Source organism: Capsicum annuum, unplaced genomic scaffold (genome assembly GCF_002878395.1).
Source record: "Capsicum annuum cultivar UCD-10X-F1 unplaced genomic scaffold, UCD10Xv1.1 ctg2352, whole genome shotgun sequence".
Taxonomy (NCBI): Eukaryota; Viridiplantae; Streptophyta; class Magnoliopsida; order Solanales; family Solanaceae; genus Capsicum; species Capsicum annuum.
Genome location: NW_025829669.1, coordinates 1,021,337 through 1,035,534, shown reverse-complemented (window position 1 = coordinate 1,035,534; position 14,198 = coordinate 1,021,337). Strand labels below are relative to the sequence as shown.

At 36.1% G+C, this 14,198-nt stretch overlaps 1 protein-coding gene across 1 annotated transcript; it reads right to left on the bottom strand.

Annotated features, from left to right (window-relative positions):
• Window positions 1-4,330: 4,330 nt before the first annotated feature.
• On the bottom strand, window positions 4,331-13,727 carry LOC107862282. Its single transcript, XM_047402525.1, has 7 exons — window positions 12,722-13,727; window positions 11,410-11,936; window positions 10,137-10,759; window positions 8,853-8,903; window positions 7,522-8,111; window positions 5,592-6,118; window positions 4,331-4,954 (listed from the first exon to the last, which is right to left on the bottom strand). Exons 1-7 carry the CDS (start codon window positions 13,302-13,304, stop codon window positions 4,331-4,333), a joined length of 3,525 nt encoding a protein of 1,174 aa, XP_047258481.1. The 5' UTR covers window positions 13,305-13,727.
• Window positions 13,728-14,198: the final 471 nt, after the last annotated feature.

The window sequence follows — 14,198 nt, the reverse complement described above, 5'->3', positions numbered from 1 at the left end:
CAAACAACTGATTTTTAATTTAATAATATTTTAATTTCCAGTTTAATATTTACATAAATTATATTTAGATAGTTTTATAATATTTATTTGAATTTTTAAAGAGACAAACATAAAAGAGTAAAAGTTTATTGAAAACTCTTTAACCATGAGTTTCTATTTTTAAGCTAATGAAATATTTTTTTTAAATAAAGAATAATATATATTCAAATTCAAATGTTTAAATTTTTTAATAAATTTATTATTATTATTATTATTAATAATAATAATACTTTTTTTTGGTTAATATTATTATTAATACTACTACTCCTCCTACTACTCCTATCACCTTTCTATTATATGTATTGTCACTACTATTTTTGCTTATTTACTTATTATTATTATTATTATTATTATTATTATTATTATTATTATTATTATTATTATTATTATTATTATTATTATTACTACTACTACTACTGCTGCTGCCGCTGCCGCTAATTTTACTGCTATTATTTATTACTAATATTATTATTATTTTTATTATTATTATTATATTTTTAATTTTTATTTAATATTTAAATAAATTATATTTAGATATTTTTATAATATTTATTTGAATTTTTAAAGAGATAAACATGACAGAGTAAAAGTTCATTCAAAACTCTTTAACCATGAATTTCTATTTTTAAGCTAATGAAATCTTTTTTTCAAATAAAGAATAATATATTTTCAAATTCAAATATTTTAAAATTTTTAATACATTATTATTACAACATTATTAAGTTATGTCCTAAAAATTGCCACGAGGCTTTTTAATATCTTGCCACTTGGCTTCTTGTCTTGCTTTTAGTTTTGCTTTTATATATAGATAGATTCTTCTACCAATACCGTGGCTTGAGGCGACATTGGCGTGGCATGCCACAAATGTGGCGCGCTGGTCTCCGTATCACGGAGGAGTTTGCTTCGAATTTAATTTTTTTTCAACTTATTTTAAACTCAATTATTTTATTTGAGATTTTTTTCTACATCTATAAATATTTCATAAAATCAGTTTACACACAATTTTTGAATAAGGAAGAGCTAGAAGTCTCGTGGAGGTCAGAGAAAATTGATTTCATCTTTTCTTCTCCTATATTATTTATTTTTACGTTATTTCTTTGGATGATTTGTTGTAATTACTACTAGTCTATGTAGGGTTAAACTTCTCGTCCTAGAATTATGGCAGTTGACAACATGATTGTTTAGTAATTACTTGATTCGATTTAATTGATTATCATCATAGTTGTTCTTATATCATCGTGATTACTATTTTAATGCTTAGCTACCACTAATATAAATTTATATTCTTATTGTGAATTCAGAAAGAAACTCGATGAGATAGAACAAAGAATATAGGGAGTAAGATCTTTAATTTAATAAAATAAAGAATTGATTTGTAGCTAGGATAGGAATATACCTAGATTGTTTTACTTGGTTACAAAAGGGAAAGAGTAGAAATGAATTTGGATTGAGTTATCACATCTTCGCTCAACAATTTGGTTGTGACTTGTGTGGTCAATCTGAATAGACGATTAGCGGACCGGAAGATTATGATCATATAATCAACCCCGTAAATCAACAATTAGAAAATCAATAAGTTGATGAAATTGATACTCGACATGATAGTTAGCAAATCAATAATCCTTTGATTCATTCATTGATTGCGTAAAATCTGCTCATCTCGCTATTTTTTATTTATTATTTTTGTTTGGTAAATTTATAAATTTATCTATGAAATTTATTGCTTGAGTAAATAATTAGAATTAGTCTAATTAGGTGAATAGTTGATCGACAAGTCCCTATGGGTTCGAGATCCAGCTCGTAAGAGCTACTTTATTACTTGTACGATCGTGTACACTTGCATGTGCTTTTGGAGGCAACACATAGCGGGAGCTTTAGTGCACAGGGCTATCCCTCTTTTTCTAATATAATAATTCTTTTTTTTTTTTCAAAATTGTTTTTCTAATTGTGATAGTATCAAATAATGTCAAATGATTCTCTTGTTGCACAGTATTACACAAGCTCATTTCTAAAGTAGTACCAAATAGAATGCAGAAAATTATGGATGGATTGATTGATATGAACCAATCTGCAGTTGTGCCTGGCTGGTTGATCAATGACAACATTATTCTGAGTCATGAGCTAGTAAAAGGATATAGTAGGAAAGGGGTTTCACCCAGATGCATGCTCAAAGTAACATGAAGAAAGCATATGACTCAGTGGAGTGGCGGTATATAAAACAAGTTCTTGAATGCCTACAGTTTCCTAACAAGTTCATTCATTGGATAATGCAGTGTGTGGAGACAGTATCTTACTCAATACTTATCAATGGCCAACCTAACAATCAGTTCCCAACTCGAAGAGGTTTGAGGCAAGGGGATCCTCTATCCCCTTACCTTTTCATTTTAGCTATGGAGTATCTTACAAGACTGCTTAAACAGCTTCAAAGGAACCCCAACTTCAACTACCATCATAAATGTTCCACGATGCAGATAGTGCAGCTTAGCTTTGCAGATGATCTTCTGTTATTTTGTAGAAGGGACACCATGTCTGCTGAGCAGCTGTATGGTCTTTTTCAGGAATTCTCAAAGGCTTCTGGACTAGTGGCTAACAAAGATAAAAGCTCTATGTACATTGGAGGAGTCCCTATTGCTGTCCAATAAGAAATATTGCAAACGCTGGGGTTTGCTGCAGGTGTTCTGCCTATCAGGTATCTAGGGGTCCCTCTAAGCACGAAAAGAACATCAATTGCTCAGTGTCAACCCCTAATTGAGAAAATTTTGCATAGAATTCAGACCTGGACATCAAAATTCCTTTCATATGCAGGAAGAATCCAGCTCATAAAGAGCGTAATCTTCTCAGTGCAAGTGTTTTGGGCTCAAATTTTCATACTTAAGAAAGTAATCAAATGTATAGAAGCAACATGTAGAAAGTTCTTATGGACAGGGGGAGTAGACTCAACATACTAGTAGACAGGTGCAAGGTTGGAAGCAAGAGTTAAGATGGGCAGTCAAAAGATGCAAGGGCAAGCGTGCAAGAGCTGAACTACTTCGCACTTCACTAACTGCAGGGGTATATTATATCTGGCAGGAGCGTAACAAATAGATCACAAGATGAAATTGTATGGGCAATAATATGTAAGGGGGACAACAAAGTGTAGGCTGGCACATGCCATGAGTAGATTGAATTATTATCCTTGAATTGTTGTATATATAGCTGCTCTAGGCTGTAAAGCTTTTTTTTTATTTACAAGGCTAGGGCTGTCCAGTCCTTGAATTCTTTTGAAAGGAGCATTGGTAATAAATTTGTTTATTTACCCAAAAAAATAAAATAATGACAAATGACAAACCAAAGGTACCAATGTCAATATTTAACGCTCATTAAAGCATTTTACCTAATTAATAATTCTATTTCGTTTTTCCAGTTGAAAAAATAATATTAGCGCTGCACCTTCAAAATTAGCCTGATGAAATTATGAGAAAGTGAAGTGTACAACTTTACTGCACCGGCACATCAACTAACTACAGTGACACACATCAACTAACTCTAGTTGACACTCTTAGGTAACTCTACCCAAGAGAAACATCACGCAATTATGAAGACAAGACTTGACTAAAACAGAAGATGATTCGAGTAACTAACTCTAGTTAATGCAACACAATCTAAAGACTTAGACAACTGAACAATCTACTATCCTTTATAAACAATCTACTATCCTTTATAACTTGGGAGTAGATAGGATGGTAGATTTACAAGATAAGAATGAATGACACAAGACTCAAAATACAACAAAACACTCAGTCGTCATCAGAAGCAAAACTCGACAAGGAGAAGGTGGAACCAAGGTGCTACACTAAACTAGGCGTTACCTAGGGCCGCACGACTCAGGCAGACTTTCTACCCGTGCGCGTGCCTATTTCACTTTAGGAGTTATCAAAGCGGAGTTTTGGTTAAAAGCCTTTCGATTTCTGCTAATTCTCTTCTTGTTGTACCATGTAACACTCTATTAGGTCCCTTTGTTGAAATGAGCAATGTTCTTTTATGAGAATGACTTTTGCTTTTAAGAGATGAAATTTATGATTGCAAAAACTAAGTTTTACTCTTGTCACTAGTCCCTTTTATAGAGAGAGCAAAAGCTAGGAAGCATATCATTGGCCGAGGTTGGCCTGACCTGCAGTGCTACCAACCAACTGCAGAAAGTACAGTTTTACAGTTGTACGACACTTGACTTTTCTTTAGGTCGAAAGCCTCACGGACCAGGTCCCTTGCACAATAGTTTATAAATAATCAAAACCAAATACAATAATTTTACTTAGGCATTATGGCGTACAATCCATCTAACAACCAAGAAGTACATAAAAAAAGTGAGGCAGCCTATGCAACAGACAGTAACTGCCAGACCAAGTGAATGTGCTAAAGTAGCAAACATACCCGTTGCGAATGCAATTACAACTGCTAACATTGACAAGAACTGCAAAATACCTGCGACATCATAAAGCTTCTCTACAGTTGCAGAACTTGAAGGATGTCTACTTTGCTCTGCCATGAGGAAGTAAATGAATATGGCAACAGCTGAGCATGTGAAGCCAATGGCATTGGAAACAACAAACGCACGAAACGCTGTTTTCCTTATAAGAATCGCCATCCCTTTATTAGGGCTATCGCTGTCAAAACCTCCTGGCAATGTGATACCAGCGGCGAAAGTGACTGTCATTATTAAAGTGGCCACAACAATATGCATTTGAGCTGCCATCATAATATTTTCGACCATTGTTTTTTTTGCTTTATCAGCATCATCCTTCTCCGGGAGGTTGATCATGTGGCCTCTTGTTCCCGCTTCATCACATGCATTCGGCATGTACTTGTACTTGCGCTTTACCTCAAAGTCTCGTTGTCCAAATCGGCCAATTCTACACAAATCGTCCACCAATTTCTCCTATTTTCATCAATGGTAGAGTTTATATTAAGTCGGTCGAAGAATTTAACGTAGTAACTTGTTTAACTGAGTACTAATTTGTTGATAGCTCCGAGGACAATGATATCATGTAAATATAAATTCGGACAAAGGTAGAGCAAGAAATAGATTGCAGTTTCACACGATGTTTCAACACCACATCATGAATCTCCAGGAAGAGAAGTTGGATCTACTAAGGCATTGTTATTAATAGTTAACATTAGTTCATAGCTCTCAGAGCTCTAGCATTACAATTGGCACATCAACTGGATTTCTGAATCATGATTGCAAAAAGTTTTGAAAATCATTCTTATCCTACTGTTGAGGGGACAAATAATTTCAGTAGTTATCTGAAAATTCTATTAAATAGGGTCGAACATGATATTTTAGATAATCAGTTAAAAAGGAGTATTTGAAGTTTTATGGAACTATCTGTATTTAAGATAAATTTCACTTGAACAACAAGCTGAAGATTGTGAGTGCACGCAAACCATTCTTTCACCTGACATAATCCTTGACCTGGTGTTTCAATATTTCAGACTGGCATATACTCAAGTGCAACCAGTATTTGCAAATATTGAACTTCAGTAATTTGAAAAACAAATGTGTGAGTGCTTACCTTCTTTGTTGTCAGTGTGCATAACAATACTATATCAAGTGGAGTCTGGCTTTCTTTGTTAAATGACATCTTCTTTGCTCTGGGATGGTTTATTAATTCAGGCACATTGTTCCCCGAGACAGCCAGCAAATGGAGAGGAGTGTTGCCATCACTATCTGGCTCATCAACAAGGCTGTCGCACTTTTCAGAGTTTAATAAGAAGCGGAGTACCTCTTCTTGATTGTTCAAAATAGCAACATGGAGAGAATTTTGACTGTTGCTGTTAAGCATATCCCAACAATCAGGGCAGTGTTTTAATAGTTCATTCATCATGTTTACGTCACCTTCACTAGCTGCAATGTGAATTGCTGTCATCCAGTCATTTTCACTGCCTGCCGGAAGGTACACTAACGATTTTTTCCACCCCAGCATACCAGAAACTACATCTTCCAATCCTAATTTAACAGCATAGTGCAGTGAATTCCAACCCCATAAGTCAGGTTCCTCACATAAAGGCTTATTCCATTGCCATAGTGATCGAATGCAATCTGGATGCGTCAAACATATATGATGAGAATGGGTTAGATCTTCTTACAGATATAATTGCAGAACAGAAATTATGAAATCACAAAAAGTCTCTTAGCTTCACATTGTTTTCTTTCGCTTCCTCTTACATCAGTTAAAATTGGCGTTTAATATCATTTGAAGGGAAATTCGGAAACAGCCACTCTACCTCCCCAAGGTAGTGGTAAGTTCTGCGTACGCTTTACCCTTCCCAAACTTCACTTTTCGGATTTCACTAGGTATGTTGTTGTTTATCATTTGAAGGGAAATAAAGAGAAAACAATTGTTACCTAGCTCCGTCATTTCCTTGACAAATAATCAAACTAGTACAGAGGAATTGGTCAATATATAGAAGTATATATGTTATCATGTTAATTGAATTTATAAACTAGGACTTGGTTGATATATGAAACTATAAATTTATAAACTAGAGAGGTGGTAGGACTAAAAAAGATGCAAAAACAACAATATACCCAGTGTATTCCGATCGACACATGACTTCTGGGATGGTAGAGTGTACACAGTCGTTACCACTACCTCAGAAGTGAGGTATAGAGGTTGTTTCTGGTTGAGCCTTGGCTTAAGAGAAAATAAAATCCAGAAAAAGATGCAATAGGGTACAAAAGACAATAAGGAGTAACACATCAACATATAGTAACAGAACAATACTACCACAGATAATACTACCAATGATCTACCCCAAACAACATATATCAACACGAAACTACAAGCATAGCACTACGACTAAGGACAACAGTTTCCTATCTACTAACATGGACGGACTCCAACCCTCTTACCCTTCTACCCTAATATGCCGCCACACCTTCCTATGTAAGGTCTTTGGTAAGTTGCAACTACGTCATATCCTATCTAATCACCTTTTCCCAATATTTCTTTATCTACCTCTACCTCTCCTGTATCCATCCATCCATAGCCAACCTCTCACACCTCCACACTGGGCATTCGTGTATCTCCTCATCACATGCCCGAACCATCGATCTCAGCCTCACCTCCCGCATCTTGGTTAGAAAATGTATTTTAGAGCTGTATCATAACCAGTGATGTGAATGCCACGTAATTCTTATTTCATGCAATTATACTATTTTAAATGGTAATTCTTGATACCTAGAAATTACGGCATTTGAATTTTGAAGGAATGAGTTACATTATCAGATGCAGATACTCGCTGGTGAGCCTTTCGTCCAGTTTCTCGTGTACCCTTTGATTTTAAACAAGTTTCTTTTACTGAATCTCAGGAGAGGAACTGGATCCACAAATATCTCATCTCAATTATCTGCCGTGATTACTCTTAATTTATGTAGACAATGTTAATTATGGGCGAATCAAACTAAAGTTGGGTATTAATGCAGTAACAAAAATTACATACCCTTGTGTTCCTGAATTACTGCTGCATGTAGAGGCGTTCGATTAGATGGACCTACAGCACAAGTTGGTTTCTTGCAGGATTCCAAGATATTAATTAAAGCATCATGAAAACCAGACTCTGCCGCCAGATACAGCGGCGTCTCATTAGCATGGTTGGCCGGAAATTCAAATTCAGGATCTTCTTTAATCAAGAGCTTGACAACATCTAGATGTTGGCTCCTCACTGCCTTGTGCAGGGCTGTATCTCCTTTGGCATCTGTCATCCTCATGAGTTTCTCCTTAATATTATGATCTCCTACAAATGCAAGTAGCACATGGACTACTTCAGTGTGCCCTTCATTAGCTGCTATGTGAAGAGCAGTCTCATTTTTCTTGTTTCGACGGCATAACAGTGTTGGAGTAATCTTTAGGACTTCACCCGCGAAATGGGAGTGGCCGTAAAGGGCGGCAACATGGAGGACTGTGTTTCCCTTTGGAGTGACCTGGTACCCATTTTCTTCATCCCTTTGCAGATGATCAGCAAGTAGAAAATCACCATCTCCACCTGTATTGCCTTCCATCGCAGCATTGTACAGGATTGGGTCCATTACTCTTTTTGATTAAAGGGATTATCAAAAGTTATCCAAACTATGATCTTGTGAGTTCTTTGCTTCCTCCAGGTGAAATATTATATTGAAATTAAGACTCTTGATTTAGTCTTTGTTGAGTCCTTAAATATACAAATCTCAGGCTCATCCATTTCACATGGTACATGTGTCCCAACCTGGCATCTCTAAGTCAAGTTCTATTATTATTACATTGATTTTGAGAATAAGATCAACAACCCCACACCAACCAATTTTGTCAGAGGCAAGGAACAAGTTTGATAGAATTTAGTAATTTTGGTTGGAATATTGTATTTGTCTTTAAATAAATGCATTTAATATGGACAAATTATTAATTTGGAGTACCATAGTAAAAAGAATTTGAGGGAGTTTCTCTTACTTATCGTCCAACAATTACATAAACAAGAGGGTAATTCTGGAATAGAATGGAAATTTTATCATTTGAACAAGTATTGTCATATAAAATTAATAATAAGAGAGGTGAGCATAGTACTCAAACTATAGTGATTAACGTTACAAAGAAAACTATAGTGATTAACGTTACAAAGAAACTCTTAGAAGGAGGTCTCCAACAAATAAAACCAAAATGAAGCTGAGAGCTTGTTCGATTAAATAATAAAAATCTTTTGTACTGATAGTAGCTTAATATGTCATACAGATCCAGAGCCTGTAGGTGTGTTTATGCATCTTAGAGAAGTCTTTGTTGTTAAGGCTGCATACAATAGACTCTTGTGGTCCAGCCTTTTTCCAGTCCCCACTCCTAGCGGAGAAGTCTTCGCTGCATAATGCATTAGAATATCTTAAAATTCCAGGCTGGTACCTGAACGTGTAGAAGTGTATGTGTATCTTGATGAATAGTTTTCGATGAGTTATTTGCTATAAAATATCTTAAAGTGAATGCCATACTGATCCATGAACATGTAGAAGTATATATCTTAATGAATTCATTGTTGTGTTTTGATATTAGAATATCTTAAGATTCCAGGGTGGTCACTTTTATAAATATGGAGTGGCCAGCTGAGATCATTGACATTAACATGTCTCCCAATTATATGGACTACTAGTGCTTCACCTCAAAGATTAGGGACTATTTGGGCCTTTTCTCAGCTTTCCTCACTGGAAATCCCTCACCAAAAAAAAGAAAAAAGAAAAAACTGGTAGTCAACTCAAATTAGTTGATGCAGATGAAACTTAACAAAATAATAATGGCTCCATTGGCTCCCATATCCAACGTGACCGGCGTACGTTACTCCTATTCCCCTTTCTCAACATATTCTTCTGACGGATCTACAAAATCCATAATGGAAAAACCAGCAGCACATTTTCAAGAAATTGAGTTAGAATCAATGAATAGAGATGAAGAGGGCAGTAGAAGGATACCCCATAAAATGCTCTGAATAGGGATTCCGCCATTGTTGTATATAAACAGAGCATATTCCTCTACACAAATCCCTTACAGAAACTAAGACAACTCATCCAATATTGCAGGACACTTAGAATAGCAAGGATTTTTTTATGAGCAGTGTAAAGATCGTATCGGAGAAGCCTCAATATTGACATCAAGTCGTTGGAACTATAAATCAGCAAAGCAATCAGCTTTGATGGAAGTTTTTGGGAGAGGCAGTGGCGTATTCGATTGAGATAGGAAAACTCCAATTGCACATCATTTAACTTACTTTAACATAAGGCATCTTGAATAAGTGAAATTAAAAACCAAGAGTCCAAGACAATATTATACAATAAGAAATCATATATATTAATCTCGAATCAAGATGGTGATGACATACTCATCACCTAAGAACATCATACAAGAATATTCCTTAAGACATTTAACATGAACAACTGCAAGCCATTGAACCCTCCCATGGCCCATGGACTGAAATTGTCAAGGTTATAACATAGATCCGGCTCTCTAAATGAATTTTTGTAGAAAGTTTCAGATCACTAGGCTCAAGAACAATCAGTAGCGTTCGTGATGTCTCTGACTCTGTTCAAGTTCTTTCTTTATGGCTATTCTCCAAGAACAATGATAATCCACACATACATAATGAAAGAGATGCAACCGATGATACAGACAATAACGGCGAGACCAACTGAATGTGCTAAAGTAGCATACATACCAGTTACAAATGCAAGTACAGCAGCTGACATGGCCACAAGTTGTAAATGAGTTGCTATCCTATAAAGTCGACTCACAACTGGCAACTCTGTTTCAGTTATTCCACTTGCTGCCATGGCAAAGTAGGTGAATATAGCAACAGCAGAGGATGTGAAGGCGATGGTATCTGTAACAACAAATGCACAAAATGCTTTACTCCTTAATAGAATCGCTGTCCCTTTATTAGGGCTATCGGTGTTGCTGTCAAAACCTCCTGGCAGTGTAAATCCAGCTGTGAAGGCAACTGTCATTATTAGAGTGGCCACAACAATATGCATTTGAGCTGCCTTCATAATATTTTCGATTTCTTTTCGTTCTTCCTTCCTAGCTTTATCATGATCATCCTTCCTCTGTCGCATCTTGCTTCCCATTCCTGTTTTATCATTTGGATCTGGCATTGGCTTGTACTTTCGCTTGACCTCAAATTCACGTTGTCCAAGTCGGCTAATGCTACACAAATCGTCCACCAATTTCTCCTATTTTCATCAATAGTAGAGTCTATATTAAGTAAGTTGAAGAATTTAGCATAGTAACTTGTTTATCTGGACAATGATATCATGTAAAATTAAATTCAGGTAAAGGTAGAGCAAGAAATAGAATTGCAGTTTCACAAGATGTTTCAACAGCACATCAAGAATCGCCGGGAAGAGAAGTTGGATCTACAAAGGCATTGTCATTAAAAGTTAATGATAGTCCATAGCTCTCAGACCTCTAGTGTTACCATTGGCACATCAGCTGGATTTCTGAATCATGATTGCAAAATGTTTTGAAACTCATTCTTGTCCTACTGTTGGGAGGATAAAATAATTTCAGTATTTATCTGAAAATTCTATCAAATAGGGTCGAACATGATATTTCAGACGATCAGTAGATAGTATGGAGGCCTTTGAACTATTCGGTTAAACTTGAAAAGGAGGATTTGATGTTTTGTGGAACTATTCGTGTTTGAAGATAAATTTCTCTTAAACAACAAGTTGATGATTGTGTGTGAATGCAAACCATTCTTTCACTTGACATAATCCTTGAACTAGTGTCTCAATATTTCACTCCGGCATATACTCAAGTGCAACCAGTATTTGCAAATGTTGAATTTTAGTATTTGAAAAACAAATGTGCGAGTGCTTACCTTCTTTGTTGTCACTGTGCATAGCAATGCCAAATCAAGTGGAGTCTTGTTTTCTTTGTTAAATGACATCTTCTTTGCTCTGGGATGGTTTATTAATTCTGGCACATGGTTCCCCGAGACAGCCAGCAAATGGAGAGGAGTGTTGCCATCACTATCTGGCTCATCAACAAAGCTGTCGCACCTTTCAGAGTTTAATAAGAAGCGGACTACCGCTTCTTGATTGTTCAATGTAGCAACATGGAGAGCATTTTGACTGTTGCTGTTAAGCATATCCCAACAATCAGGGCAGTGTTTTAATAGCTCATTTATCATGTTTATGTCACCTTCACTGGCTGCTATGTGAATTGCTGTCGTCCAGTCATTTTCATTGCCTGCCGGAAGGTACACTAAGGATTTCTTCCACCCCAGCATATCAGAAACTATGTCTTCCAATCCTAATTTAACAGCATAGTGCAGTGAATTCCAACCCCATAAGTCAGGGTCCTCGCATAAAGGCTTATTCCATCGCCATAGTGATCTAACACAATCTGGATGTATGATGATAAGGGGTTAGATCTTCTTACAGATATAGTCACACCACAGAATTTACGAAATCCTTAAAAAAGCTCTTAGCTTCACATTCTTTTTCTTTTGCTTCCTCTACCATCAGGTAAATTTGTGTTTAGTATCATTTGAAGGGAAATAAAGAGAAAATAGTACTTAGCTCTGACATTTCCTTCACAAATATTCAAACAGATATAGGGGACTAAAAAGAATTATTGGTTAGAAATGTTCTTAAGAGCTGTCGTATAACTAGTGACGTGAATACTACGTAATTTTTACTTCCTGAATTTATACTATTTTAACTGGTTATTCTTGATATGACGTGGCAAAATCCCACCTTTCTTCTAAGTTTTCTTCTCTTCCTCTTCAGTTTTTCTTACGGTAGAATTGCTATTCAGGTGGATAAAAAATTATTAGATATCAAATAACCTCATCCCGAATTGGTTGGCTACTTTAAAATATTGAAGGCCAAAATTTTTTCTACCTTCAACAACTTCTTTGTTCACATAGTTCTCTAGACCTTGGCGAAATAGTCTTTTGGAAAGGAAAAGGGGTTGGTTAGTTGTCAGAGATTAATTAGAAAAACAATTCAGTCCATCGGATTATAAGCTGATGAGGCTACTAGAGGGGAGGCTCAAAGAAGAGCCGGATCCACAAAGATCCTATTGAGATTATCGAATGACTAATACAAATTTTTGTAAATGATGTAAATTATGGGCACATTAAACTAAGTTCGATTTTATTAGAGTAACTAACAAAAACTACGCACCCTTATGTTCCTGAGTTACAGCTGCATGCAGAGGCATTCTATTAGATGGACCTGCAGCATAAGTTATTTTCTTGCAGGATTCCAAGATAGTAATCAAAGCATCATGAAAACCAGACTCTGCCGCCAGATACAGCGGCGTCTCATTAGCGTGGTTGGCCGGAAATTCAAATTCAGAATCTTCTTTCACCAAGAGCTTGACAATATCTAGATGTTGGCTCCGCACGGCCTTGTGCAGGGCTGTATCTCCAGTAGCATCTGTCATCCTCGTGAGCTTCTCCTTAGTATTATAATCTCCTAAACATGCAAGTAGCACACGTACTACTTCAGTGTGCCCTTCATTAGCTGTTATGTGAAGAGCGGTTTCCTTTTTCTTGTTTTGACAGCATAACAATGTTGGAGTAATCTTAAGGACTTCTCCAACAAAATGGGAGTAACCATAGAGGGTTGCGACATGGAGGACCGTGCTGCCCTTTGGAGTGACTTGGTCGTCATTTTCTTCATCCATTTTTAGATGATCAGCAAGTAGAAAATTTCCATCTACGAAATTGCCTCTCATCGCAGCATTATACAAGGTTGAATCCATTCCTTTTGATTTGGTGGTTTACCCAAAATCTCCCAATGATAATCCTGTGAGTCCTTTGCTTTCTCGGGATGAAACATTATTACATAGGAAACTAATTAGATTCTTGATGAATCTCAAGAAGAAAGGGATCTGGTGTTTGCCTTGATCACAAGAAGTGATTTTGATGTCTTCATATTTTGCTTTTTAATTATTTGCTTTCATGTCAAAACTGAATGAATTTGACAAGAACAGTTTTAAGAACTTATTAAACCTCCTAAAGACAAAAATAAACTTGGATCTCTTAAGATTCACTTCATTTTGTGGTTCTTTTCTCATAAAACAAATCATTATTCATTGGAAACGAGACTAGTAATTTAAGTTGAGAGTTTCTACCCAGGAAATCTGTCACTGGAACAACGAAAATCTGATAGCCAACTCACATGTGCTACAGATGAAACTTACCAAATTTTCGGCACTCATTGGCTCCCATTGACCCATGAGAGGGGCGGACATTGCTCCTTTTCCCTTTGCTCAACATATGCTCCTCAGGGATCTACAAAATCCAAACTGAAAATCAGCTACACATTTCCAACAAATTGAATTTGAATCAAGAATAGATAAGAAAAGGTCGATAAAAGGATACCGAGTAAAAGATCACCATAAAGGGCTTTTGCCATTATTGCACTTAGACACAGCTTATTCCTCTACCGGAGTCCCTTAAGGGAATCTTTCCACAGGGTTCTGAGATTAGCTATGCTGGAAACTCCTTTCTCAAGGGAGAAAACAACGACCTACCTCCGGGATTTCTAAAGCTCCACTATATCCAAGCAAACTTGAATACAGTCTCCATGACTTCAAGGATTAAACTAATCCTTCTTCTCCTAGAAATAACTCTATTATAAAGAGAAACTTCCA

Excerpts from the sequence above, each read along its gene's own strand:
- LOC107862282 (XM_047402525.1), bottom strand. The coding sequence starts at position 13,304 with ATGGATTCAACCTTGTATAATGCTGCGATGAGAGGCAATTTCGTAGAT. Across the intron at positions 8,904-10,136 it reads ATCATTGTTCTTGGAGAATA|CGAAGACTTCTCCGCTAGGA; the intron begins GCCATAAAGAAA and ends TGCATTATGCAG. Across the intron at positions 6,119-7,521 it reads AGTAATTCAGGAACACAAGG|ATTGCATTCGATCACTATGG; the intron begins GTATGTAATTTT and ends TGACGCATCCAG.